At 55.6% G+C, this 23,699-nt stretch overlaps 1 protein-coding gene across 3 annotated transcripts; it reads left to right on the top strand.

Annotated features, from left to right (window-relative positions):
* Positions 1 to 1,639: 1,639 nt before the first annotated feature.
* CDC42EP4 (CDC42 effector protein 4) lies at positions 1,640 to 21,379 on the top strand. 3 transcript variants are annotated; one of them, XR_005069975.1, is made up of 2 exons: positions 1,640 to 1,788; positions 16,990 to 17,070. XR_005069975.1 is itself a non-coding variant. In XM_037069865.1 (2 exons), exon 2 carries the CDS (start codon positions 18,651 to 18,653, stop codon positions 19,710 to 19,712), a length of 1,062 nt encoding a protein of 353 aa, XP_036925760.1. In that variant the 5' UTR covers positions 1,648 to 1,788; positions 18,548 to 18,650; the 3' UTR covers positions 19,713 to 21,379. The 3 variants fall into 3 exon arrangements, 2 of the variants coding, with proteins under 2 accessions (XP_036925760.1, XP_036925761.1); XM_037069865.1 differs by lacking the exon at positions 16,990 to 17,070 and adding an exon at positions 18,548 to 21,379 and having other exon boundaries at positions 1,648 to 1,788; XM_037069866.1 differs by lacking the exons at positions 1,640 to 1,788; positions 16,990 to 17,070 and adding exons at positions 17,120 to 17,131; positions 18,548 to 21,379.
* Positions 21,380 to 23,699: the final 2,320 nt, after the last annotated feature.

Genomic DNA, 23,699 nt, shown 5'->3' with positions numbered 1-23,699 from the left:
TGCACCAAAGGTGCAGTTAAGACTCAAAATCCCCTCCAGAGTCAGGGGCTTAGAGTTTGCAGCAGTTTCAAGGTAGGTATTCAAGCTTCAAGGTTTTTTTGTTAATTTCCTGATTATCAATAGAAAGCCCTAGTCTGAAAGGATGCAGCAAAACTTCACCTCAGTGGACACAGAGGAGGAAAAGGCCACCCCAAATTCACAGGTCTGGGATCCCCGATATCAGAGAAAATCAGCACTTTCTTCCAGTCAGGCCTCCCACCAGGGCACTAGCACTGCCGTGGGGAGTAGTGTCTCGAAGCACCTGGCCTCCTTCCCTGGCAGCTGGTGTCCACTGAGGGCCGCCTGAGGCCAGGATTGGACTTTCTTCAACCCTGTCCCCACAGGCAAACTTCAAAGAAGGTTAAACGTTTGGGGAAGAAGCCTCAAAGGCAGTGTCCTAATTCCCAGAAGAGAATCCCAAAGAGAAGGAAGGACTTCGTCCTGGAGGTATGCTTAATTGATATGTAATCTACTTGGGAAGGCCAACTCCCAGACACCTGTGAAGAGAACTGATTACAGTCAGCTAGCCCTGATGACAAAATAATGTGTTTTAATGAAGGGAAAGGGAAGGGAAGGGAAGGGAGGAGGTGCCTCCCGAGAATTTTGGGGGTTTTCATGGGACGAACAGGACTTGAGCTGTGAGGGGACTTAGGACACGGCCGAATGGGGCAGGGATGGAGGGAGGGCTTACAACTGGCAGCACTGAGGGCAAAGCACCAGCGGAATGGGAACCACAGAGGGTGCCATCCAAGGTCACGCTGGTAGGAGGGAGCTTGAAACCTCCACTACCTCCACCCCACTTCCTTGAAAACCCAGGTGAGGGAGCAGCTAATAGCAAGGGGACTTTGTGCTGCGTCCACTCTCCCGTGGGTTATTCCACGGCTGGCACTGGTGAGTGGTTGTCATTTAGGCATGGAAGGTATTTCTCTAAAGAGTCAAACCCAAGGCAGGCTTTCTCCTAGGACGCAGGCCCCAGGAAGCAGGAGTTCATCCCTGTAAGTTTCCCGAGGAGCAGAACTTAGCCTCCGCAGATAAGTAGGCAAAAGGGCACGGCTGGAAAGGCAGGGCGACCCGACACAGGTCGCCAGCCGACATCCTCACCAAACGAGTCCGAGGCTGGCCTCGCGGCCGGCTGCTCCACGCCCCTCTCATTCCAGGATGTCTGGATGGAATCCAGGATCCTGACGGTGCCCATCCGCTCCTCGGGCTCCCATCTCGGTCAGTACTATGGGAGGAGGCGGGGGTTATCGATGTCCGGTCACCTGTCGCAAAGGGGAGAGAGTCTCAGGACGACTTCGCGTTGGGCCCTCTGCGGAGTTACGTCCTAGGTCCCAGGGTTCTGGGTGGTACTGGGTCCCGGAGCGCAGAGACGTGAGGGCGCCCCAGAGCTGCCCTCCCAGCCTGTGGCCCGGACCCCGCCTGTAACCCGGACCCAGCCTCCCAGTCTCGCGCTCTGAAAGCCTCAAAGCTCTCAGATTTGAACCGAGAAGGCCGAGTGGCCGGGCTGCGGCTCCCTCTGGCCATTGGCTGTGGCGGCGCGGTGACGTGAGCGCAGGGTGGGGGCAGGGGGGCGGAGGTGCGGGCGGAGCCTGGGAGGGGAGTGTATCCGCGGCTAGAGCCCTGGAAGCTGGAGAGAGAGGAAAACCGACGCCGGCGCTGACATGGGCAGCCGGCCCCGGCGCCGCTTGGAGCCCACTCAGTGGAGAAAGCAGTGCCGTGCGCCAGGTATTCGCGTCTCTGGGGACCCAGGTAGGCGACTGTGACAGACACCTGCGCCCTACGAGGCCCAAGTGGTCTCGGCTTGAGGGGTTCAAGCCTCCCCATGGGGTAGAAAGGATTGAAAAAGCCACGATAGGGGCCGTGGGTCGGGGACCAGGGCACGGAAACCCATCTCCTCCGCGCCGCCACTTATCACCGTGCCACCTGCAGATAGCGGGGCTGGGGCTGGGGACCGGAGCCATGCATTCTGTTGTCCAGCCTTGTGGGGGTTTGGGGAGGAGGACGTGGCAGAGAGCCCAGTGAAGCCTTGCTCGGACCCGATTTCCTTTCCCCAGACTGGCGCTCTCTGGTCCGGCCAGGGCGCTGGGGTAGGGGTGAGGATGAGGGTGGGGTGGGGTGGGTGCGGCGTTTAAAAGTCCACCCTCTGCCCAGGAGTGGGGTGTGTCTGCACTAGAGTCCACACCGCACAGCCTGCGGGCTCCCGAGGGGGGCGTGTGTGCTCACGGAGTTCTCCATGAATAAGAACAGGATTATTCGCTTGTTGTGGCAGAAGCGTGCACACTTGCTCTCGCTCTCGTACACACACTGCAGCACAAGCCACCCAATGTCACCGGACTTGAGAAAAGACAGAAAGACCCGCCTGGAAGGGAATGGCTGAGGAAATAAATACTATCCCGCCCCCCACCCCCACCGCATTTCCCGGCCAGATCCAGCCCCGCCTGCCTCCTCAGGAAGACGGTGAGGCCGCGGCAGGGTGCGGCCCGGCGAAGCAGGCAGCTTCTTTGGAGTCTGGGGACAGGGCTATGTGTGGAACCTGCTTCTGGCGTGGCCACGGGTCCAGAGCGGTTGGTTAATGATTTAATCTCCCACTTGGGGCGGTGGAGCTGCGATCAGCCGTCTCTGGCTCCACGCGTTCCTTGGAGCGCCCCCAGCCGAGGGTACAAAACTGCCCCCTGCCCGTGGTGCTTTCCCCGTCGGCTTCCCTCTGGGCTGTGCCGCCGGTGACCAAGCCTGGTCGGGTGAGGGGGGCGGTAACCGGGAGCAGGAGTTGGAGGGCCGAGGCTGGGCAGGCTTCCTGGGAGAGTACCCAGCAGGAGCCTGGGTTGTACACGAGACGCGGGGGGGCGGGGCGGGGGGGGGGCGGCCTCTGCTAACTCAAACCAGATTTCTTGTTTCCCGATGAGATACTGCAGTCTGGGCTTTGGAAGTTTTCTTTCTCTCCCTGGGAGAATAGAGAGGAAATACAATGCCTTTTCTTTTCTTGTTGTCACCCCTTGCAATCTGACCAGCTCCCACGGCCCCCCCTGAGGCGTTCGCGGTGCCCATTCTTTGCCCTTGTGCTTGAGCATTTGAATGGGGAAAGCAACCCTGAGCTCTGGGGCCCCTGGCTCCAATCTGGAGAGTTTGGGGTGCATCTGGACCAGAGAAAGCTTTCTTCATCCAGCCGGGGTAAACAATGAGGGGCCCCGTGGCAGGAGGGCCTCCCGCAATGCAACTTTGCACAGTCTGGGTTTCTAATAACTCCCCACGCCTCCGCCCCCTTTTGAGGCTGGGGTGGAGGAGGGGACCACCGCCAGGATGGACTGAATTTTAAGAGAACAAAGAACAGGGCACAAAGGAAGGTGGAGCTGCGCTGTGGATTTCTCCCAAAAGGGGAGTTTGTGGGCCCAGCCAGACCTCTGCGTGACCCCAGGCCTCCTGAAGCAATAAACGGAGCATCTGCAGGCCACTTGTGAGGCTCTGTCCTCTGGGGTAGCTTGGACCCTGCTGTGGGTGTGGGGCTGCCATGTGGGTTCCAGCTTTCATCAGCTGCCCTGTGTGAGCCGCCATGTGACCAACAGATTAGAGTGGTTTATCTCCTCCCAACTTGGACTTCGCCCCTACACTCCTTGAGGACAGTTGCTCCTTCCCACTGTGGAGTTTCAGGGGAACTTGGGGGAGATACCCACCCTCCTTCTGGTCTTCCTGAGGTTTCTGGGAGGGGCCCAGTGTGACGAAGTGAGCTTGCTCCCAGGAGGCAGCCATTTGGGGTGGGTCCCAGCCCCTGAGGTCTTGCACCCCTGGGCACTGATGGCCAAATGTTCAAGCTCTCCTTTGGAGCTCAGGCCCCTTCTTTGAGCATTTCTTCTATTATTTGGGGGTTTCCATCCTTCCCCTCATTTCTCTTACACCCACCCACCAGTGCTCATCCCAAGCTGTAGTCCCAGCCTAGCCGGGACTGGAGGGCCTGGAGACCCAAGCGGATTAGTCTTATCTGCAAAATGGGGCAGGGTGGGGCCAGGCAGAAGTTGACTTAGACCCTTCTTTACTAGTGAGGAGCCTCAGATTGGCTCTGGCTCAGGGAGTCTAGTCCCCTCCCCTCCCCTCCCCTCCCCTCCCCTCCCCTCTCCCCTTTGGTTGATTGATTTCTATAGCCAGGACAGGCTGTGCCCAGGTGTGGCAGGCATGGCATTTGCAGCCTTTCTCCTGTTTCACTCTCTTTCTCTTTCCTGCTCTAGTTTGGGTTGGTTGGGAGTGGAGGGCCCAGAGGCCAGAGCACCCAGGATTACTGTTGGGCAGACTCCAGCCTCCTTTGGCAGGAAGTTCCACAGGCTCTGAGGAGCTTGTCCCTGTGGAGGAGGGAGGAGCCTGCTCTTTGGAGGAACTGGACCTGGGTTGATGCCAGAGATAAGGCTTGGGGGGCGGAGGGAGGGAGAGGGGTTGAGCAACCTTGACTAGAAGCCCAGAGAGCTGACCCAAGCTCAGGTCTTCTGACCTGTGTACTGGAAGGCTTTTCCTGAACCTTAAGAAAAGGGACCAGACCCTGAAGCTTCTTGCAGAGAATCCCAAAGGCCAGCTCCAGCTGGGACTTCTGGGTGCTCTAGAGAGAATAGGCCCAGGCCCCCTCTCTGCACAAGGACCAGATAGAGGTGCTGGGGGTGGGGGTTCCATGTGTGTAGCTGGACAAGCCCCTTCTCTGTTTGCAGTACGTTGTGAAGGAAGCTTAGCCGTTACTTGCCCACATTCCCACTCACTGTGTCCCTGAAGCACCAGCTGGAAACCCATCTCTTGGGGACACTTGGGCCTCCTTCCATAAAAGGCATCAGAGATGCCCCCAGGCACTGCCAGCTTGTAGCTCTGGGCTCCAGGCAGGGGTAGCAGCTCTGGCGTCCAGAGCCCTCTTTTGCTGGGAATAGGGGTACTGGTGGTCTCCACTGAGCCTCCCGAGAGGAGGAGGGTCTTCCTCTTGGGTCAGGCGAGGGCAGTGTGGGGTGTGTTTGTGAAGGAAGGCTTAGATTTCTTATCCAGATCTGCACTGCTGATATTTCCCCCTCATTTCTTCCTCCCCAGGGGCTGAGGGCATCTGAAAAGCAATAGGGTCAGGGCAAGAGAGATCCCTGGCTGTTTACTTGGGGGCAGCCTCCAGTCTCCCTGGGGTAGTCTGGGTTCTCAGACCTGTGACCGTGTACTTCTCATGGGGGCTGAACTCAGTCTGCAGGCTCTGTCAGCTCGGTCCCCTGCCACCCCATCCTCTTCACCCTCAGGTCCCTACTCAGTGCATCCCTTCCCCATCGTCCCTTAGAATGTTGGCCTTGGCCCTGAAGCATCCAAGGGGGACTGGTATTCCTCCCTTCCCTGTGGGGTTTATGGCTCAATCAAATAATGGGAGCAAAGACGCTGAGAGCACAAAGAACTCCTCAGGGCTGGCAGCACCTCCTCTAAGGAGAATCCGGTTTGGCCCAAGGACCAGGCTGGCTGTGTTTGGTTGGGAGGTTGATCATGCTGAGGTTTTGCGCATTATTTGCTGCAGGCAGCACCCAGGGTCCCCCCACATCCTGAATTATGGGGAATGGGAATAGAGTTCTCTCTTCCCACCTCCACTTCATTTACCTGGTCCAAGCGGAAGTCAGACAGAGTTTAAGTCCTGTCTGCGAGAAGCCAGGCTCCTTCCTCGGATTCATCGAAGGTGAAGGGGGTGGAAGGAAGGCCGCCTAGGGGAGCACACCGAGTCTCAGGCTGCTTGCCCTTTGCTTGGGGGGGGGGGCGGGACTACAGTCTGCCCCTGGGCCTCAGAATCTTGGAGCACCCCCTCCCCCACCACAGTTCATCATGGGGACCCCCCCAAGGACTTTGAAAGTGGTCAGCCCTGGAGCCTTTTGGATTAGGTGTCCTCTGGTAATGCTGGAGGTATGTGTCCCAGGTTACTACTGTGTCCTTTTTGAACTTAGGGGAGTGACAATGGCCAGAGTGCCACTGGAAATGCTAGAAATTTTCTTCTACTCTTCAAGGGACAGGCGTAGGGCACCTGCTGAGAGTGAGAACACAGTCCAGCTCCCCCTCCATAGCACAGCAAACAACAGGGCGCTCACCGCTTATGCATCCATGTGTTAAGGGCTTTACATGTATTAGCTTATTTAATTCTCACAATAAGGCTGAGACATACATAATGTTATCAATCACTTTGAAAGTTAGTGAGGAAATTGAGGCACAAGTAACTTGCCCGATGTGGCTGACAAGCCAGCTCATGTGACCTGGGGAGTCTGGCTTCTGGTCCCTGCTCTTTGCCACCCACCGCCTCCCCCCATTCCCCGGCCACTACATGCTCTGGCAGGACTGAGACAGATGCCAGCCTGCTCTGGGCTGAGTCCAGGCCACCCAGCTTCCCCTGGAGACCCCAGAGTGTCCTTTCAGTCCCGTCTCCTCAGAGAGCTGAGCACTCTGATCTCGAGAGAAGCAAAGTGAAACCAAACCAGGCCTGGCAGATCTGATTTCAAGCCCAGCTGCTCCCTTCTGAGGCCTGGGCAGAAGGGTAAAGCAAGGGCCAGTCCCAGATGAGGGACACCCAGGCACATGGGGACAGTGGGGCCCCCCACCAGGCACCCCTTCCTCTCTCCTGGCTCTCTCTCTCTGGTAGCTCGTGTCTGGCTAGCTGGCAGCCAAAGGGGTTGGGGGGGGGGTGTCACATCTCCAGGAAGAGTCCTGTAAACAAGCTAAGTTGTGAGAATGTCCTGAGTCACTGGTTGCCTTGACTCCTGATTTGTCTCTTCCTGTCACTCCCAGAGAGTGAGGAGGGCACCTTCTCCTTCCCCTGCTGCAGCCTTCCCTCCCCAGGCCCACAGCCCCTGGCTCTGGGGCGAGGAGGGAGGCAGATGCAGGAGCAGAGTGGAGAGAGGGGCCTGCTCCCAGCCTGGATGGAGCAGGGGTTCCCTGTGGGAGGCGGAGGGTGTTTTGTATTTCCCAGAACTTTTCTGTACTTTCCCTGGAATGGTGGTGAATGGGGTGACCTGCATAGAGAGGTTTTAACCTGAAATCCTATGCAAAACTGTGCATCCATAACCTTCATCAGACCTCAGAGGCCTGGGCCCAACAATGCTTGTGACCCTCCTGATACCGCTGATACGGAAAAGGTAGAAAAGGCCCAGGGTTCCGAATCAGGCAGACCTGGACCCTTCTCTCGGCTCCGTCCTTAGCATCTGTGTGGCTTGGGCAAATCATTGAACCCTTAAGCCTTCATGCTTAAGCTACTACTTTCTTGGAGTAGCTTTTAATTACTTGTGTGTAGGATGGGGTGATGCTAGTAACTCCATGGGCTTGTTTGGAAGAATACATGCGATAAAGTCTCTCAAATGCCGAGACAGGGTATTATTTATAACTTTTTTTTGAAAAAGCAGCTTAATGACAGTGACTCAGTCCCCTTTCTCATACTTCCATCATGCCCGTGGTCAGGAGCCGGGAGGGCATGTCCACCTGGGGCCCAGAGGTAGGGTCCAGGGCGCCGCTTCCCAGAGAGGGTTCCTCGCACCCAGTCTTGAGAGCTCTCACTGTTGGCCGGAGCCCCTGCCGGGAGAAGCTGTCTGCAGAGCTCAGTCCACAGTTCAAAAACGCAGACAGGTGAGGGTAATTTTAATGTTATTTAACCTAGTATATCCAGAATATTGTAATCAGAAAGATAGGAAGAAGATATTTTACAGTATCTCTTATACAAAGTCTTCAGAACCCAGTGGGTATTTTACAGCCATATCACATCTCAGTTTGGAAAGCTACATTTCAGCCTCAATCAGAATTTGGACAGAGAGGTACAGCTGAAAAAGTAGATTCGCCTACTCAAGTTGTTTGAAACATACTTAGGTTTTCCATTGACTAAATCAGACATCAGTTTTTACATTTAAAGTAAGTCAAAAGTTGAGTTCCTCAGTCTCACTAGCTGTATCCTTCAAGTACCCAGAAAGCCCCGTGTGGCTCGTGGCTACTGTCCTGTAGACTGAGGCTGGTTTGGAGCATCCCTGCGAACGCCAGGAACAGGACAAGGATGAGGAGTGGGAAGGGCAGAATTATTATTAGTGGCAGCTGATGCAAAGCCCAAATGATTCAGCTATAAAGTTGATTGAAGGTAAGACAGTACGAGTTTAGTCAGGTGGCTATTAAAAATAGGTAAATATAAAATAAGCAGTAGGGAGCGTGCAAAACCCATTCACAACAAGAGACCATAAAATAACCAGAATAAACATGACAAGAAGTGTGTAAGGCTCGAAGGAGGAACCACCACCAAACTGAACAGAGAACCATCTGAGTAGATGGGTGTGAGGACTCGATGTTGTGATAAAGCCAGTTCTTCCCCACGTGATTTATTGTTTCCTTTCAATTCCAAGGTACTCCCCTTACGATTTCTTTTGGAACTTAATAAAATGTTTCGAAAGTCCATCTGGAAGACTAGCTGCATTAGGAAAGCCAAGAAAAGTTTAGAAATAAGTTAAAGGTGAGATATTACCCTATTGGATACTCAAAACATTTTACAGAGAGACAGTGCAGACCTAGCGTAGGGATGAACAGAAAAGGGGGCCTGGAACACACGCATGCGTGGATCTGTGTTACATAAAGACTTAACATCTGGGGAAGGTAGCATTTGATGCTTAACTCATATAATTCTATAAGGAATCAGTAACATTATTGCTACACTTTAATTTTCTTTTTTCTATTTTAAGCGACCCATAATTTTACAAGCTATAGGCATCTCTGGTTTGGTGTATTTCCTTCTAGATTTTTTTCTTGGAGTGGCTTTTAATTACCCAATAGCTTTAGAAGTGTATGTTTCCATAAACTTGGGAGTGGGAATGTCTTTGCTTCAAGATGTTAGAGCCAGAAACCATAAAACAGGCTTGACCATGTAAAAATTAATGCCCTCTCTGCAAAAAAAAAAAAAAGACAACAAAATCACCATACTATAAAGGGGAGGGTGATAAGTTTGTGGAAATCTGCAAAATATTAGGGTCAAAAATTTAAATAGCTTTAGTGTTTTAAAAAGCTATACACGTCCATAAGAAAAAGGTGAGGCCCTGCCCAGAGAAAGGCACAAGAAGCTTCACAAGAGAAAGAAAACGTGTGGCAATAACACAACTTTTTAAATACTCCATCATCCTCATCAGCAATCAGAGAGATGCAAATTCCAAGTGAGGGTGGTGGAAACTGTGTTCTGTTTTCAAGTCTATTCTCCCATTGATGGACTGTGGCTTGGTGAAACCTACTAGAGAACAAGTTAACAATGAGAAACAAAAGTAATTTTACTCACTCAGAAGTCTGCATCCCCCGGAAATAGTTAAGGACTTGAGCAGACCTCACTAGGAAGGTATTTGTTACAGAATTCAAGCAAAACTGAAACAACCCAGCCTTCATCAGGGGCCCACTGGATGTGAAATACAGGAGATCAGGATTTAATCTAAAATACTGCAACATGTTTTACTAACATGTTCATATTTTCACCCAAATGTAAACAATGGCTGCCTTTATTTGACTCATCGACAGCGGAAAGCTCTGCTTGTCCAGTAAGAGGGAAAAATGCCTCCCAAGGCACTCTCCAATAGAAGCATTGTGTCAGTCTGTGGTTAACTAACGTCGTTAATAGCTACATTTTAAAAGGTAAAACAAACATGTGAAGTTAACATTTTATTTAACCCATTCTATTCCATATGTTATCTTAACGCATAACCAATATAAAAATATTAACGATCTGTTTTCCGTTCTCTTTTTCATTAGAAGTCTTTGAAGGCCAGTGTGTCTCTTTCAGCACCTGTCCATTTGGACGCGCCAAACTGATCTTTAGCCACACAAGGTGGTGGCTGCCTGTTGGACATATTGGAGGGTGTAGGTGTAAATTATTTCATAACCCCTAGGGAGGCAGCAGAGAGTGGAAGTCGCTGAGAAGCTGTGGCCTGGACTGTTACCTTCATCCCTGAGCAGTGAGCCCTGCTCAACAGGAGTCTAGTGTCCTGATGACCTGGGAAGGTTCACCCCCTCCCCGGTAACACTCCTGCCTCCCTCCTTGCAAGGATGCTGAGAAATGTATGTTAGCAGCAGTTGGGGGCATGTAGTGAAACCCAGGCCTTGTTTACTTTCCTTTTCTTCCAGGAAGAGGGACCAAAGCTGAGGGTGTTTTTCTCCAGGAAATGGGGTGTGCCCAAGAGTGTGTGGCTGGGCAGTGGCACCCTTGGGCCAATGGACCTGGTCTGGATTGGCTGGCAGGCAGGGAGGTGGAGCACGCACAAGGCACCCAGGTTGGGAGACTTTGCGGAGAGAGTATGGGTCGGGGTTCTGGTCTTCCTTCTGGGCAGCTGGAAGTACCAAGGGACACAGACTGCCTTTGGGAGCAGGACGGGCACGGAAAACACGGAATCGTGGCCTTGTGTCGGGCCCACTCCTAAATATGTGGGCGAGTCCTGGTGCTGCTTCAGGGTGGTTTTCCCCTCTCACCCCCCAGGGGATCCGAACCGGAAGTGGGGATGAGATCCAGGTCAGAAGGGGCCGTCTGAGCCAGACCTGGAGCGCTCCCTCCCCCGGGATGCACATCCTCAGTGTGGCTGTGGATTGGCAAGAGAGGGGTGACTTCAAAGAGCAAATCATGTGTTCCAAGGTCTGACAGAAATGGGTTCAAATCTCAGTTTCGTAGCTGTGGGAGTGGGCAAGGGAAATCATGCCTTCTGAGCCTCAGTTTTGCTTCCCTTAAAGTGGGGGGTGTGCATTTACAGTGTCCCAGCACAGTGCCTGGCATGCACCAGGCGCCCAGTGACAGGGAACTGCTCACAGCATAGCCCCTGTATGTGGCTGGGTGGTCGGCTAGCAACTGAAGCAGGGTGGAGGATGGGGCGCCGGCTGTCCTGCTGTGACCCACGCCCTTCCTTGTTTCCTCTGCTCCCTGCCGCCACCAGACCTGAGCTGAGTCCGTAGAAGCCGCAGCAGCAGAACCTTCACCTGCCCAGGGTCTCTCAGACAGGATCCCACTTCGGGGCCACCCGTGTGGGAGGCCGGCCTCCAGCTTAGAGCTTTGGTGTCGCTGGGAATTGGCCAGTGTCAGGGGTGGAGTTGGGGCGGATTGTTATCTCTCATCTCCTGCTCAGTTGAGGCGTCTCAAGCACCAGGATGCAGCTGTTGGGGAGTGAGTTCTTTTGGGGGCGTCTTAAGCTCCCTGTTTTCCCTGACAGCAGATTGTTAGAGATTGCCCACTTCTTCCTCTCAGAGAGCATTTAGAAGAAAATGAGAATGTAATAAACATGTCCAGCCTTGGCAGAGCCGGGGGCAAAGGGGGTGGATTCTGGGGGATAGAGGGAGAAAGAGAACAGACTTCAAGGGGAGGTTTTTTCCTCCCCTTGAAATGAGAGCATGGACCTCGACCCCTGCTTGCCCAGCCCCCACTCGCTGCCTTGTTGTACGGCGCCCTGAGAACTAGATAGTTTTAAGCTGGTTTTGAAATTAGGAGATTTTCCTTAAGCCTTTGATGCATTGGGATTTTAAAGTTATTATTACAGTAGTACTACCACATTGAGGGAAACGTCTCTTTCAAAAGCCTGTTTTCTTCCTCTGAAGCCTGACATCACTCCTGAATTTCTCCGGTGCCCTTCAAGCCTTCCGTCCCGAGTGCGCATCGGCACGAAGTCGCGCTCACTATGCGAACAGTGCTGGTCCTGCCTCTTCCCTTCCTCTCGGCGCTGCTGGGGGGAAGAATTTTCCAGGCTGCAGCGTGGTCTGCACAGCCCCCACTTTCCATGCCTGCGTGACGACCAGTTCAGTGCATGGCTTACAGAGTTCTCAGCCTTCTCCTGTTGTTGGTCATTAGGTTGTGTCCAGTCTTCTTGCTGTTACGAACAAGGCTTCGGTGAATGTCTGTGTTGGTGACTTTAATAAAGGACTTACTAGAGCAGGTTTCCCACCGTGGAGGCCGTGGAATCACACTTGTTTCAAAGCCGTCATTTACAGGAATTGCCATAGTTGCTGCCGCTACGTGCTTGCGCCATCCTGGGGTCATTTTAACTTTGAGCAGCTCTTGGTCCAGGGTTGTGTCCCTTTCTCCCTGCCTGGTGGCACCTAGGACCCGCTGCTGGGTGCGGGGAGGTCCCTCTTCCTTCCCTGTGCTAACTCTTATGGGCAGGATGGCAACAGACTGGAGGAAAGTCTAGCCTGGGGCCTGGCTGTGAGTCGGCCCCAGTGTTACCTGGGAAAGACCTTTAGGTGGGGAAGCAGGGGACCTGGGCTATAGTGCCGCCCGGTCACTCACCAGCCCCAGTGCCGCCCGGTCACTCACCAGCCCCAAGCCCTCCGGCAAGTTTTTCCTCTGTCCCAGCAGTCGGACAATGTCCAGGGTGTCTGTCCTCCATCTCGAAGTCTCCGGGATCGAAAGCTGTAGGCATCACGGACCCCAGGGTGGGAGTCCCGAGACACCGGGAGCTGTGTTTTAGCAGCCCCAGGGGTGTGCGAGGAAATCCACTGGGATGTGGAAAGAAAACAGCAGAACTTCTATGGGTGCTGCTTAAAACAATTTTTAAAGGGAAACTAAAACTTCCTAAGTCTTAGTTTGATTCATGGAATGATAGTAGACCTGTGTATAGCCTAGAAAAATAAACATGTGTTGATGTGTGTGTGTGTGTGTGTGTATAAGGATGTATATATACACACACAAATTACGTGTTTTGTGTTTTTGTGTACTGTGGCTGTTTGAGAGGCTAGAGCCCTGAGGTGGGAATGTCCTTGGCTTCCGCCCGTGACCTAGGGCATGGCCCCTCATTTAGTCTCTTATCTCTGAGAGCACAGTCTCTCCACACCCAGTATCGTAAGGGGGTATGGACGTGGATACACGGGGGACAGGCGTTAGAATGGTGATCGTTCATGTTCCCACCCTGGGCTTTTAAAAAATAATTGTGGTTGTTTGGGCACAGATGATTTTAAGAGAGTGCTTTTTTTAACCTCCTGGTGCAAACGGACACTTTCAAATACGAGGGCTTTCAGCAGAACCTGTGGAGGAGCTAAAAGACTCTGAGTGTGATGCCGACAGCTGGAGCCACGGCTCACCCCACTGAGCAAGATCCCTCTGGTGAGACGCATGTTGTGGATCCGGGCACTTCGGTTCTCCTGGTCACATCTGCCCGTGGGCCCTGTCTGCTGCTAGAATAAAACAGGCTCCCGCATTCCTCAGGACTCCTTGTCTTCACAGGATGAGGCTGGAGAGCTTTCTAGAAAGCACTACCTCTTCCTCCTGTGACTGGAGCCCGAGCCCCTCACCTCTTAGAGAGTTGTGGCCTGTGTTACCCTGACTTTCCTGCACAGCCCCCTTAGCGAGCCGTCTCCGCTGGCAGACTTGTAGCAAAATGCCCCCCCTTCTGGCAACGTTAAGGTCTACCTCATGGGGCCTGTTGGTTGTGCCCCTGAGAGAAGGCCCACCCGGTGAGACCTGCCCGGGGGAAGGATGCCTGAGGCTCGAAGTGGCTTGGGGTCCCCTTGAACTCTGTCCTTCTCTCCTCCTCCATCTGCTTTCAACAGCTCCTGGTGTCTCTACCTTCAAAACGTGCCCCGAATGAGGCCCCCTTGGTCCAGCTCCTTAGTCGCCCCCGTGTCCTGGCCTCTTTCCTCTTTGCCCTGAATTCCTACTCCCTCTTCTTCGTGCCTCCAAGACCAGCTGCCGTGGGAACTTATGGAGATTGGATGACTTTCCTGCTCAGAAGCTGCTACTGGTTGCCCTGTGCGCCTAGAACGCCATCCAAACCCTGCCTGGTCTCACAGAGAGGGCCCTGGGTTTTCATTCTGCTCCTCAAACATCACGAGCTTACTCCTACTTCCGAGCCTTTGCCTACGCTGCTCCTTCCGCCAGAATGTTCTTGATGGACCTGATTACTTTTCATCATTCAGTTCTCAGCTCACAGTGCCCCTTCTTTGGGGCGGGGTGGGGCTTCCAGGTCCCGGTACTCTCACCTGGTTTCCCTCTTGACAGTGAGCACAGCAAGGCAGCGTTTTATTTACCTGTTTACAGCCTGGCTCCCCACCCACCCACACTCACCCAGTAAGTGTGCCAGGGAGGCAGGGGCGTGGCCTCCTCGTTTTCACTGCTCTATCTCCCAGGCCCAGGAGAGTATGGGAGAATTGGTGGGCATGCAGTAATCAGAGATGGGGACAGGAAAAGAAAGAATGAAAGAGACAGACAGAGAAAGACATGAAGCCTCTGGCAGTCATTCTAAGCCCCGGATGGAGTCGTGCCCAGTGCCCCCTCTGTCCAGCCGTGTTACTTGGTGCTGGTAGTGGGTAGATGGTCAGAACGTCGGGAAACCATGGAGGGGACTGCACAGTGGTGCTGGGTGCAGAAGCATGCGGACTCTGTACCAGGGCGAGCTGCGGGTCAGCTGGGAAATGGGAAAGCGGCTAGGCTGCCCCAGGAGAACTGAGGTCTGTGTCCTGCTGAGGCCGGGCTGCCAGGGACAGGCCACAGCCTGGGACTCTAGATTCTCTGTTCAGTCACTGATCTGGGAGATGGGTAAGTCCCTGTAGTCCCAGGATCGGATTGGAGCCTAGCTGAGCTGAGGGTGTAGACCAACCGGGGGCTGGACTTCAGTTGCTTTGGCCTTGAAGGAAGGTTCTGTGGTCAGTGGCTCCGAGGGTTGGGGCTCTGGTTCCACCAGAGGCTGGAAGAGTCAGGGGGACCCGTGAGTGCTGCTGTGGTCTAGGCTCTGCCCGGAGAGTGGGATGTGGCTTCCGGGTGGGGGTGGGGGTTGTCCCGCCCGTGACAGGCTCTGGGGAGTGGCTGCCCTGTCCTCCGAAGCCTATTTTAGCCACTTCCCCAGAGCTGAGTCACGGCACTTAGCAACACCCCCTCCCAAAGCCACAGTTCCCTTGGCAGGTCCCCTTCCGCGTAGGCACCCAGGCCTCCTGAGCTGGCCCCAGGGCCAGCCCGGGGCACCTGCTTGTATTTGAATACCGTGTTCCCCCTCCTCGCCCCCAAATCGTTCTGTTAGATGCTTCTGGTGAAGATGTCTCCCCGGGACTGACAACAACCCCATGAGTGAGTTCTCTCTAGGCCCCAACTCTTGGGACCTTTTCCTGCTGGATGTTGAAGATGGTTTGGATTTTCACAAGCCACAGAGCCTGGTTGTCACCCCCAGGGAATGAGACCGCAGGCAGCAGAGAGCATTGGCCAGACCTGTCTCTGTTTTCTCGGGGAGTGGGCCACACAGGCTCCTGGCGATCCGGGGCTGGTCTGGGGTTCCCATGCTGGCCCCCATCACTGCTGCAGAGCCCACCCATGGGGATGCTACAAGCAGAGGTTAATGGGAGAGCCGGGACCCTCCTGTCCCATGGCCTTGTGGCCAGGATACCCAGTCCCTGTGGGTGGCCACAGGGGTCTGCATCGTCCCCGCTGAGCCCTGGACAGCTGCGCCTGTGGTTTCCCTTTATTTCTCCAACACTTAAGATCTGAAACCACAGGCTCGAAGTTGCTTACTGGGTCTGGGGATTCCTGCCGAGACACCGAAACCCTTGCACAACTCTGGATGTTGAGGTCACCAAGGTTCCCACAATTCTGACCCTTTACGACCCCTCCCCCTTCTCTCCCTCCCTTTTTCTTTGTGTTTGTTTACCTGCTTTATTTTCACCTGTGTGTTCTCACTTCTGGGCAGTGGTTCTTGACCCAGGGGTGCTGGTGCCCCCCAGAGGACACTTGGCATTTCTGGGGACATTTTGGTTGTCACAGCTGGGAAAGAGATGCTGTTAGCATCGAGTGGGTGGAAGCCGGGGGTGTCTTTTAACATCTTACTGTGCACAGGACAGCCCGCACCCGAAGGAGGATCTAGCTCGAAGTGTCGGAATCTGCTCTAGGGCAATACTAGAACTTTCTCCAGGGAGCAGCCAGGCTCCCCTTTCTGTGAACCACCCCTCATTACCCCACTCCAGCCAGAAGTGGGGAGGGCTGCTCAATTGGTCACGGCAACTGGGCAGTGCTGCCCCCTCCCAAAGACCCAGGGTCAGGTAGGGAGAACACTGGACCTGGGGCAGCGGTGAGGGCGTGACCCCAAGGCCAGGGCTTTTCATGTGTCTAACTTAGGGGTCAGCAATCTGGCCCACCACTTGTTTTTGTAAATAAAGTTTTATTGGGATGCAGCCACACCCACTTGTTCACAGGGAGTCAACCACTGCTTTCCTCCGCAAAGATGGTTGCATAGGGGTGACCCAGACGTTTTTAGCCACAAGGCTGAAAATCTTGACTGTTCGGCCCTCGGTAGAGAATGTTTGCTAATCCCTGCTTTAGCTGTTCCTGATTGTTTAGAGGAGGGGTGTCCAGCCCACAGCCCATGGGCCGAGTGTGCGGCCCAGAATGGCTAGGAATGCGGCCCAACACAAAATTGAAAGTTTACTTAAAGCTTTCGTTTTGCTCCTCAGTGTTTGTGCATTGAATTGTGGCCCAGAGACACGAAAAGGTTGGACAACCCTGGTTTAGAGGTCAGATCCCCGGGCGTGGGCAGGAGGGTTCAGGCGAGGCGAGGAGAGGCTGCATTTCCTAGGGTTTGATGGGAGGAGGAAGAGGGTGAGGAGGGAGAGCTGCCGGACACAGGGGTCATCTCAAGGCCTTCCAGGACAGTCCTCACTGGGCTCTGAGCCCAGCCCGGGTCACCTGCGTGGCAGGGCTGCCCTGGTGCCTGGCTCTTGCCGCCCACCCAGAGAACTGTTTGCTGGAGCGAGGAGCAGTGTGGCTGCCTGGGGGGAGGAGGGGCACTTCCTGGTGGGGGATCCATGAGGCTGGGCCTCAGCAGCTGGTCAAAGAAGAGAGCGTGGGAGTGGGGTTAGAGGACATGGAGAGGTCAGGCCTCGAGCCCTGGAGCCAGGCTGTAGGCAGAAACGAAGCCAGCACTGTCACTGGCCTTGAGAAGGCAAAAGCTGGGGGGCGGGAGGCCGGAAGCCTTGGCCTTTCCACGGGTGTTGGAGACCCACTGTGCCCTGCACTGCCAGGTGGGGTCCAGCAGTGAGCAGGCCCATCGGCATGCTCCAGAAGCTCCTAGTCCCGCGGGAAAATGACAGCCCAGTGGCGGGACTTGACCAGGCTAAGGACCTACTCCCGGAAGCAGTGACAGGATGCTTTGAAGGATGTTGGGTGAGCCAGGCGACAGGGTATTCCAGCGGGGGACTGCAAGTGTCCATTCCTGGGGCTGGGACAGTGGGGGCATAGGGGAGCGGCAAGCGTGGCATTAAGTGGGCATGCCGGACCAAAGGATCTGCAGCAGGGAGTCCGAGGAGGGTTTTGCTTTAACTAGAAGGTGATGGACTGCAGAGGCACGCAGGGTGCAGAGAGACCTGAGGGCTGATGTCAGGGGCCAGGTGGGTTGTGGTGGCATAGCTGGGGGTGGGGAAGAAACGCATGGGGCACCCACAGGTTGAGCTTTGCATCGGGAAGGCTGGGTCCACATTGAGGGTGCTGTTGAGAACAGTGCTGTTAGCAGGACTGGGGGCCCCACACCACCCCCCACCTGCCATACTTGGTTAAGTCCTTGCACCCATCCCTCCCCACCCTGCTCAGTCCTGTGCTACTGGGTGTAGCATTTGGGGCAGGTCGCTCCCAAGGGAAAGGGGCTGGTTTGGCTCCAACACTGAACTTCAACTTCCTGCCAGGAGCTGCATGCTTGGTGCCTTGTGCATTCAGTTGGCCCTTTGCCTTCTAATCACCTGGGAGTCTGCAGAACCCAGGAGACCCAGGTCACCTAGGGTTAGTCCCTGCCTTCTTGCACCCCCAGCGATTAAAGAAATTAGGAGACAGTCCTCCAGTCTCAATCTCCCCAGTGGGCAGAGGGTGGATCCTTGACGAGGAGCTTGGGGCCCCACAGTGGAGATATCACAGGCAGGACCCTCATTTAAGTGACGGGAAGGCTGGAGAGCCGGTTGTGTGGATCCCAGCAGCCCCACCCCAGTTCTGATTCAGAAAGTGAGCCGGGCCGCCCACAAATGTTGCGGTGCCAGGCAGCATCTCCCCGGGGCCCATTCTATCCTCTCCCTCTTCTGAGGACGATGACTCAGGTTGAAGTGTCCAGTGACTTCACAGGGATTGAGGTCAAACAGCAGGAAGAACTCCCAGAGTGTCTCCACACACTAGTAGTTCAGAGGAGTCAAGTCAGATGCTGAGTCTCTTTCCTCCACTGCTTTGTGGCATCACCCTTGCACCTCCTTAAATGTAGTCCTGCTGGCTCTGGCAGCATCCTGGTTGGGAGGAGGTGTGAAGGGGCGGAGAGACATGATTGTCTTTCAGAAGAAAGGTCTCTTTCTCTCTCAGGCTTCAGGGAACCTGTGTCTGTGGCTGTGGCTCCTTGAAGGCCAAACAGATTTGCGAGAAGCACTCCCCTAACCTGAAACCTGGGGATGAAGAAAGAGGCCTGGTTATGAAATTGACTGCTGGCTGGGTTCATATTGTTTCATTTCGGTAGGAGCTGGGGTTTGAATAACAGCCTGTAGGCAGATGGGGCTTTTGTGCTGGGAGGCCAGCCCAGGTTAACCCTTTCCTGCTGTTCTCGTCTCGCAGTTCTCTGAGCTTCTCATCGCCCCTGCCACCCGCCAGACTTCGGATCTGACTCCAGACCTGCCTGCTGCCTTGGGAGGCCCTGCCTTCCTCCCCCTGGGGCAAGATGCCCATCCTCAAGCAGCTGGTGTCCAGCTCCATGAACTCCAAGCGCCGCTCCCGCGTGGACCTCACGGCCGAGATGATCAGTGCCCCACTGGGCGACTTCCGCCACACCATGCACGTGGGTCGGGCGGGGGACGCCTTCGGAGACACCTCGTTCCTCAACAACAAGGCTGGCGAGCCGGACGGTGAGTCCCTGGATGAGCGTGCGTCCTCCTCTTCGTCCAAACGCAGCCTGCTGTCCCGGAAGTTTCGGGGCAGCAAGCGGTCACAGTCGGTGACCAGGGGGGACCGGGAGCAGAGGGACATGCTGGGCTCGCTGCGGGACTCAGCCCTATTTGTCAAGAATGCCATGTCCCTGCCCCAGCTGAATGAGAAGGAGGCTGCTGGAAAGGGCTCCAGCAAGCTGCCCAAGAGCCTGTCATCCAGCCCCGTGAAGAAGGGACATGGCGGGGAGGGTGACCTGGAGGCGGCTGGTGTGGAGGAGGTGCCGCGGCGGAACGGGGCCACGGGCCCACACTCCCCTGACCTCCTCCTGGAGGAGAAGGCCTTCGGGGACCTGACAGACCTGCCTGTCGTGCCCAAGGCCAGTTTCGGGCTGAAGCACGCAGAGTCCATCATGTCCTTCCACATTGACCTGGGGCCCTCCATGCTGGGCGACGTCCTCAGCATCATGGACAAGGAGGAGTGGGAACCAGAGGAGGAGGGTGACGGTTACCACAGCGACGATGACCTGGGCAGTCTTCTCAAGGCTCCCGCTTCTGGGTCGGGGGCCCCTCTGCGAGCCAGGCAGGAAGGCAAAGCTGGCCGGGACTCACCCCCGCTGCCCCAGGCTCCGCAGGACGAGGGGTGGGCGGCAGCGGCCCCCAGCCCCGGCTCAGCGCGCAGCGTGGGCAGCCACACCACACGGGACAGCAGCTCCCTGTCCAGCTGTACCTCCAGTGTCCTAGAAGAGCGCAGCCCTGCTTTCCGGGGGCCAGACAGGGCCCGGGCCACTCTCTCCAGGCAGCCGGACAAGGAGTTCTCCTTCATGGATGAAGAAGAGGAGGATGAGATCAGAGTGTGAGGCAGGAGGAGGTGGGGCTCCACATTCTTGGCTTCATCTCCCTGCCCCCAGCCCACCCCCACCTTCCCCTCCCTGTTTAGGGGCAGCCAAGAGACTGGCTTCTGCCTCAGACCCTGGACCTTGCGGATGAGGGGTGTTGGCTGAGCCTGGGGCCCCGTGGAGGACTTGAGGGGCGAGCCTGGGTGCTTGACTTTGTGGCACACCCTGGCCTCCCTGAGCTCTGTAGGACGGGGCTATGTTCTTACAGCAAGGATTGATCTCCTTTTCTCCACTTTGGCCTCAAACGGATGCCGAATGTCAACCTGAGTTCCTGCCCCGGCCCCCACAGCAAGGCGGGTCAGCTCCGGGGCAGCCTTGGCGCCAGGGCTAGGGACGCTGGCTCTCCTCTCCTCTCCTGGAGTTTCTGCTGTGACCTGGCAGTGACTCCCTGGATAAATGTGTGTCCCGGGAGGAAGGGGGTGGACGCATGTCCTAGCCCCTTCCCCCCCCCCCCCCCCCCCGTCTGATTCACGCACCTGCCAGCCTGGAGCCCCTTGGAGCGAACGTGCACACTGAACGCAGCCCCTTCCAGGGGAAAAGAACAGGGTGGGGGGGGGGAGTGGGAGGGAGGCCCCTGGGCTCCCGTTTTCAAGATGGGGCCCCTGCAGGATGATGACACGGGACCGGGCTGTAGGCGCCACTCAGCCCCAGTGGGTTTGTTTGTTCTTCCCTGTCACGTGTAAGTCTTTCCAGAACAGCATCGGGAACAGTGTTAGCAGGTCAGCCACCAGAGGGAACGCCGACTCCTGGGAGACACCTGTACACTCGGTGCTTCCCAACTTTCATTCAGAATTGTATGGGGTGGTGTCCCTGGGTGTGTCCCCACACACACACCACCCATAGCTGTTAGCCGCTGAAGGCCAGTATAGAGTATTTCTGGAAAATGACTTGTTTAAAGTAATATATCTTTCCTGTGGGGGGTGAAAGGTTTTTTTTTGTTTGTTTTTTGGACTGAGTTATTCCCTCCCTCTACACCCTCCCCACCCCCTCACTACTTCTCCTTCCTTTCCCAGGCCTCTCTGCCAGCTCGGCCCACTCCCTGACTTCTGAGGCGAGGGCCCGGAGGGTCTAGGTACACAGCTGCCAGATTTAGCAACAAAAGAAACCAGAATGTTGAGTTAATGAGGATTTCAGGTATACAAAGGATAATTTTTCAGTATAGGTATGCCCTTTTGCCGTATATGGACCATAACTGACATTAAAAAATTATTTGTTGTTCTTCTGAAATTCAAATATCACTGTGTACCCTATAACCCTGCCCACAGGAGTTGCGTGGGAACTTGGGTGTGAGCCCCAGGGTAAACTGGTGATTGTTCTGTCCTGGGAACCGGCTGACCCACCTCCGCCCATCCCCTGGTAGCCAGGGGGGGAGGGGCCGACGACGCAGGACCCTGCCAGGCGTGGCTGCCCGCCACCCGTGTGCTGCCAGATCCTGACTCAGACCGAAGTTTGTTCCTCATTTCGGTGCAAGCACCACGTGGGTGCTCGGTGCCAGTAGTGCAGCCCCCACGGCCACCCCCCACACCCATGCAGCCGGTGGCCAGTTCCAGGTTCTGAGCTGTATAGCTGTATATTTTTTCCATGATATTGTTAAAAGAGCGAGGCAACAGTAAAAAAAAAAAAAAAAAGCCCTTTTGCATGTCTGGTGTTCATCTCTGCTTCTGGGGAGGGTTCTTGTCGGGGTGTGGGCAGGTCAGAGTGAGGGGTGTGGACTGGGGTCCTGGGGCTGCCCCGTGTCCCTGCGGCACTCAGTGGCCTGAAGTAGCTTCTGTCTCAGTCCCTGCGGAGCCCTCGCCTTCTGTGGGGCTCTCCACCCTCAGCCTGGGCAGACCTCGGGGGCTCTGGGGTTTTGTTCTCCCCACGGCCACTTATCCATCTAATCTGTCGGGGCCCTTGGGCACTTGTCGCTTAGCTGTTTTGTGCCTCACTCTCCTCACTTGCTGAGAGGGATCCCACCGCTCCCATGGGGCTGGGCTGCAGACACGGCCCCTGACAGGGCGTCTGCCGAGTTGTCGAGTTCTTGTTAAGCCTATTCCCACAGGCCGCAGGTGCCTACAGGCGTGGGATCCATCTCCACTGGGATACAGCACGTGCCTTCTGTACCATTTGACCTGGCAAGTCAACGTGCAGGTGGCAAGTTCCTGTTCTGCCACACAGGCCGGTGAGGTGGACGCTGGTGTCCCCATTTTACGTTCTGAGAGGCCGCATGGCCATTTTCTCCAAGTCACCAAACAATAAGAGTCAGAACATTACTGATTCAAAATGCTTTGGCCTTATCACTCACGGGCATCTTGAAGCGTCATTACTTGGTAAAGTGAGGTCAGGGGTGTGTCTGCCCTGGGTGGGGACCTGGTGACTCCCCCACCCGTCTCCTGCCCCCACCTTTCCCGCTGGCTCTGCTAGCTGAAGCACCTCACATGCCCTCCTCTCCACGTGGAGTCCAGTGTGGCTGAGTTCTGGAAACCCCGTCCCTGTCCCCAGCACCTACAGAGAAATTTGGGCTGTACTCATCTTTTCCCTGGGAGGCAATTAGAAGCATAATTAAAATATCCCTTTGTCCCTAGACTGGCTCATTAGAGCTAATGAGGGACGAGACTGGAGCCAAAGGTGTGGTGGCCCAGAGGGAGGAGAGGGGGCAGGACTGGGGTTCATATCCCCAGCCCAGCAGGATGGACAGGCCCTGGGGGCCGCAGCCCAGCTCTAGAGGCCACTGCAGTGCCCAGAGCGAGTGCAGTGCCCAGCACGGCCCGGACGGGTGTGGGAAAGCACCTGAGTGGGGCTGTGCTTCCCAGACAGTGTTAAGCCCCCACTCTGCCAACAGCCACTTGCGCAGGATTCTTGAGGGTCTGGGAGAAGCCAGCCACCCCGAGCCCCAGACCTGCTTTTTGGATGGAGAACTTGATGAACTGCTGGCCATTCGGGAAGACCCAGGGGCCTGCAGAGAGACCTAGCTGGACCCCCACCTTTAGGAGCATGAATTCTGGCCAGGGGCTCCACGGGCCCACTAGACAAGTATGGGATAACCAGGCAGGACGAGCCTAGCCTGGCTGTAGCACTCTGATCTTGGTTTGCTGTGTGGCCTCACGCCAGTTATCTTCCCTCTCTGGGCGGCTTCCATTTCTCCATCTTTAAAATTTGGCACTAGCTCAGTTGTTCCCAACTTTTTACCAGAAGTGTTACTGGCAACAAGGTTGTAGGTTGAAGCCCGATGAGTAACAGGCTGAGCCAGAGCTTCCCTGGATGGGGGTGTAGGTAGGGAGTCCCTTCCCTCCTCTGGTCTCTGAGGTCCGCTGGAGAGACCTGGGGTCTCTTGCAACACCTCACTTTAAAGGTGTTCTGCAGGCCCTCTCTACCTCCTACAACTCAAAGCAGGAGCCAGACACTACTTCTGGGTAATAGCTGATTTTAATTCAGATCGCAGCTAACCTTTCCAAAAATGTGAGGGACCCCAAGCTTCCTGCCCCGGTAGAGCTGCAGTCAGGACCCCAAGAAGCCTTCGTGTCTCCTGCCCTGGTCCAGCGGTCCTGGGGCTTCCCCCTGCTCCCCACCCTCCAGGGCTCTGCTGCTCTGCACTCGTGATCAGGGCTGCGTCGCCTGTGAGGGTTGACGCACACCAGGCCCTGATTTTTGTATTGGCCTCACCTAGTCTCATGACCACTATGTGAGACCCGTACTATTCCTGTCAGTCCCGTTTTACAGACGAGGACACTAAGGCAGCGCAAGGTAAAGGAACTGGCCCTGGGCCACTGGGCTAGTTGGGGACCCAGCTGACAGACCTGCACCCAGGGAAAACGGGTGCTTCCTGCTGCAGGTGAGGTGCTGGGAGCTCCAGGCCTCTCTCAGCAGCTGCTGCTGATTCACCTTGTTCCAAGGGCCCTGCAGGTAGTACAAAGGCCAAGTGCACTGGGCAGAGCTGGCCCTGCCATTCCCAGGGTCACAGGCTGGCTC

This window comes from Sturnira hondurensis, unplaced genomic scaffold (genome assembly GCF_014824575.4).
Source record: "Sturnira hondurensis isolate 20B ecotype Veracruz unplaced genomic scaffold, ASM1482457v3 Scaffold0018728, whole genome shotgun sequence".
Classification (NCBI taxonomy): Eukaryota; Metazoa; Chordata; class Mammalia; order Chiroptera; family Phyllostomidae; genus Sturnira; species Sturnira hondurensis.
The sequence above is the reverse complement of the archived record's forward strand: the minus strand, read 5'-3'. Positions and strand labels throughout refer to the sequence as shown.

Bases quoted from the DNA above. Each gene is read 5' to 3' on its own strand.
- CDC42EP4 (XM_037069865.1), top strand. From the start codon at position 18,651: ATGCCCATCCTCAAGCAGCTGGTGTCCAGCTCCATGAACTCCAAGCGC.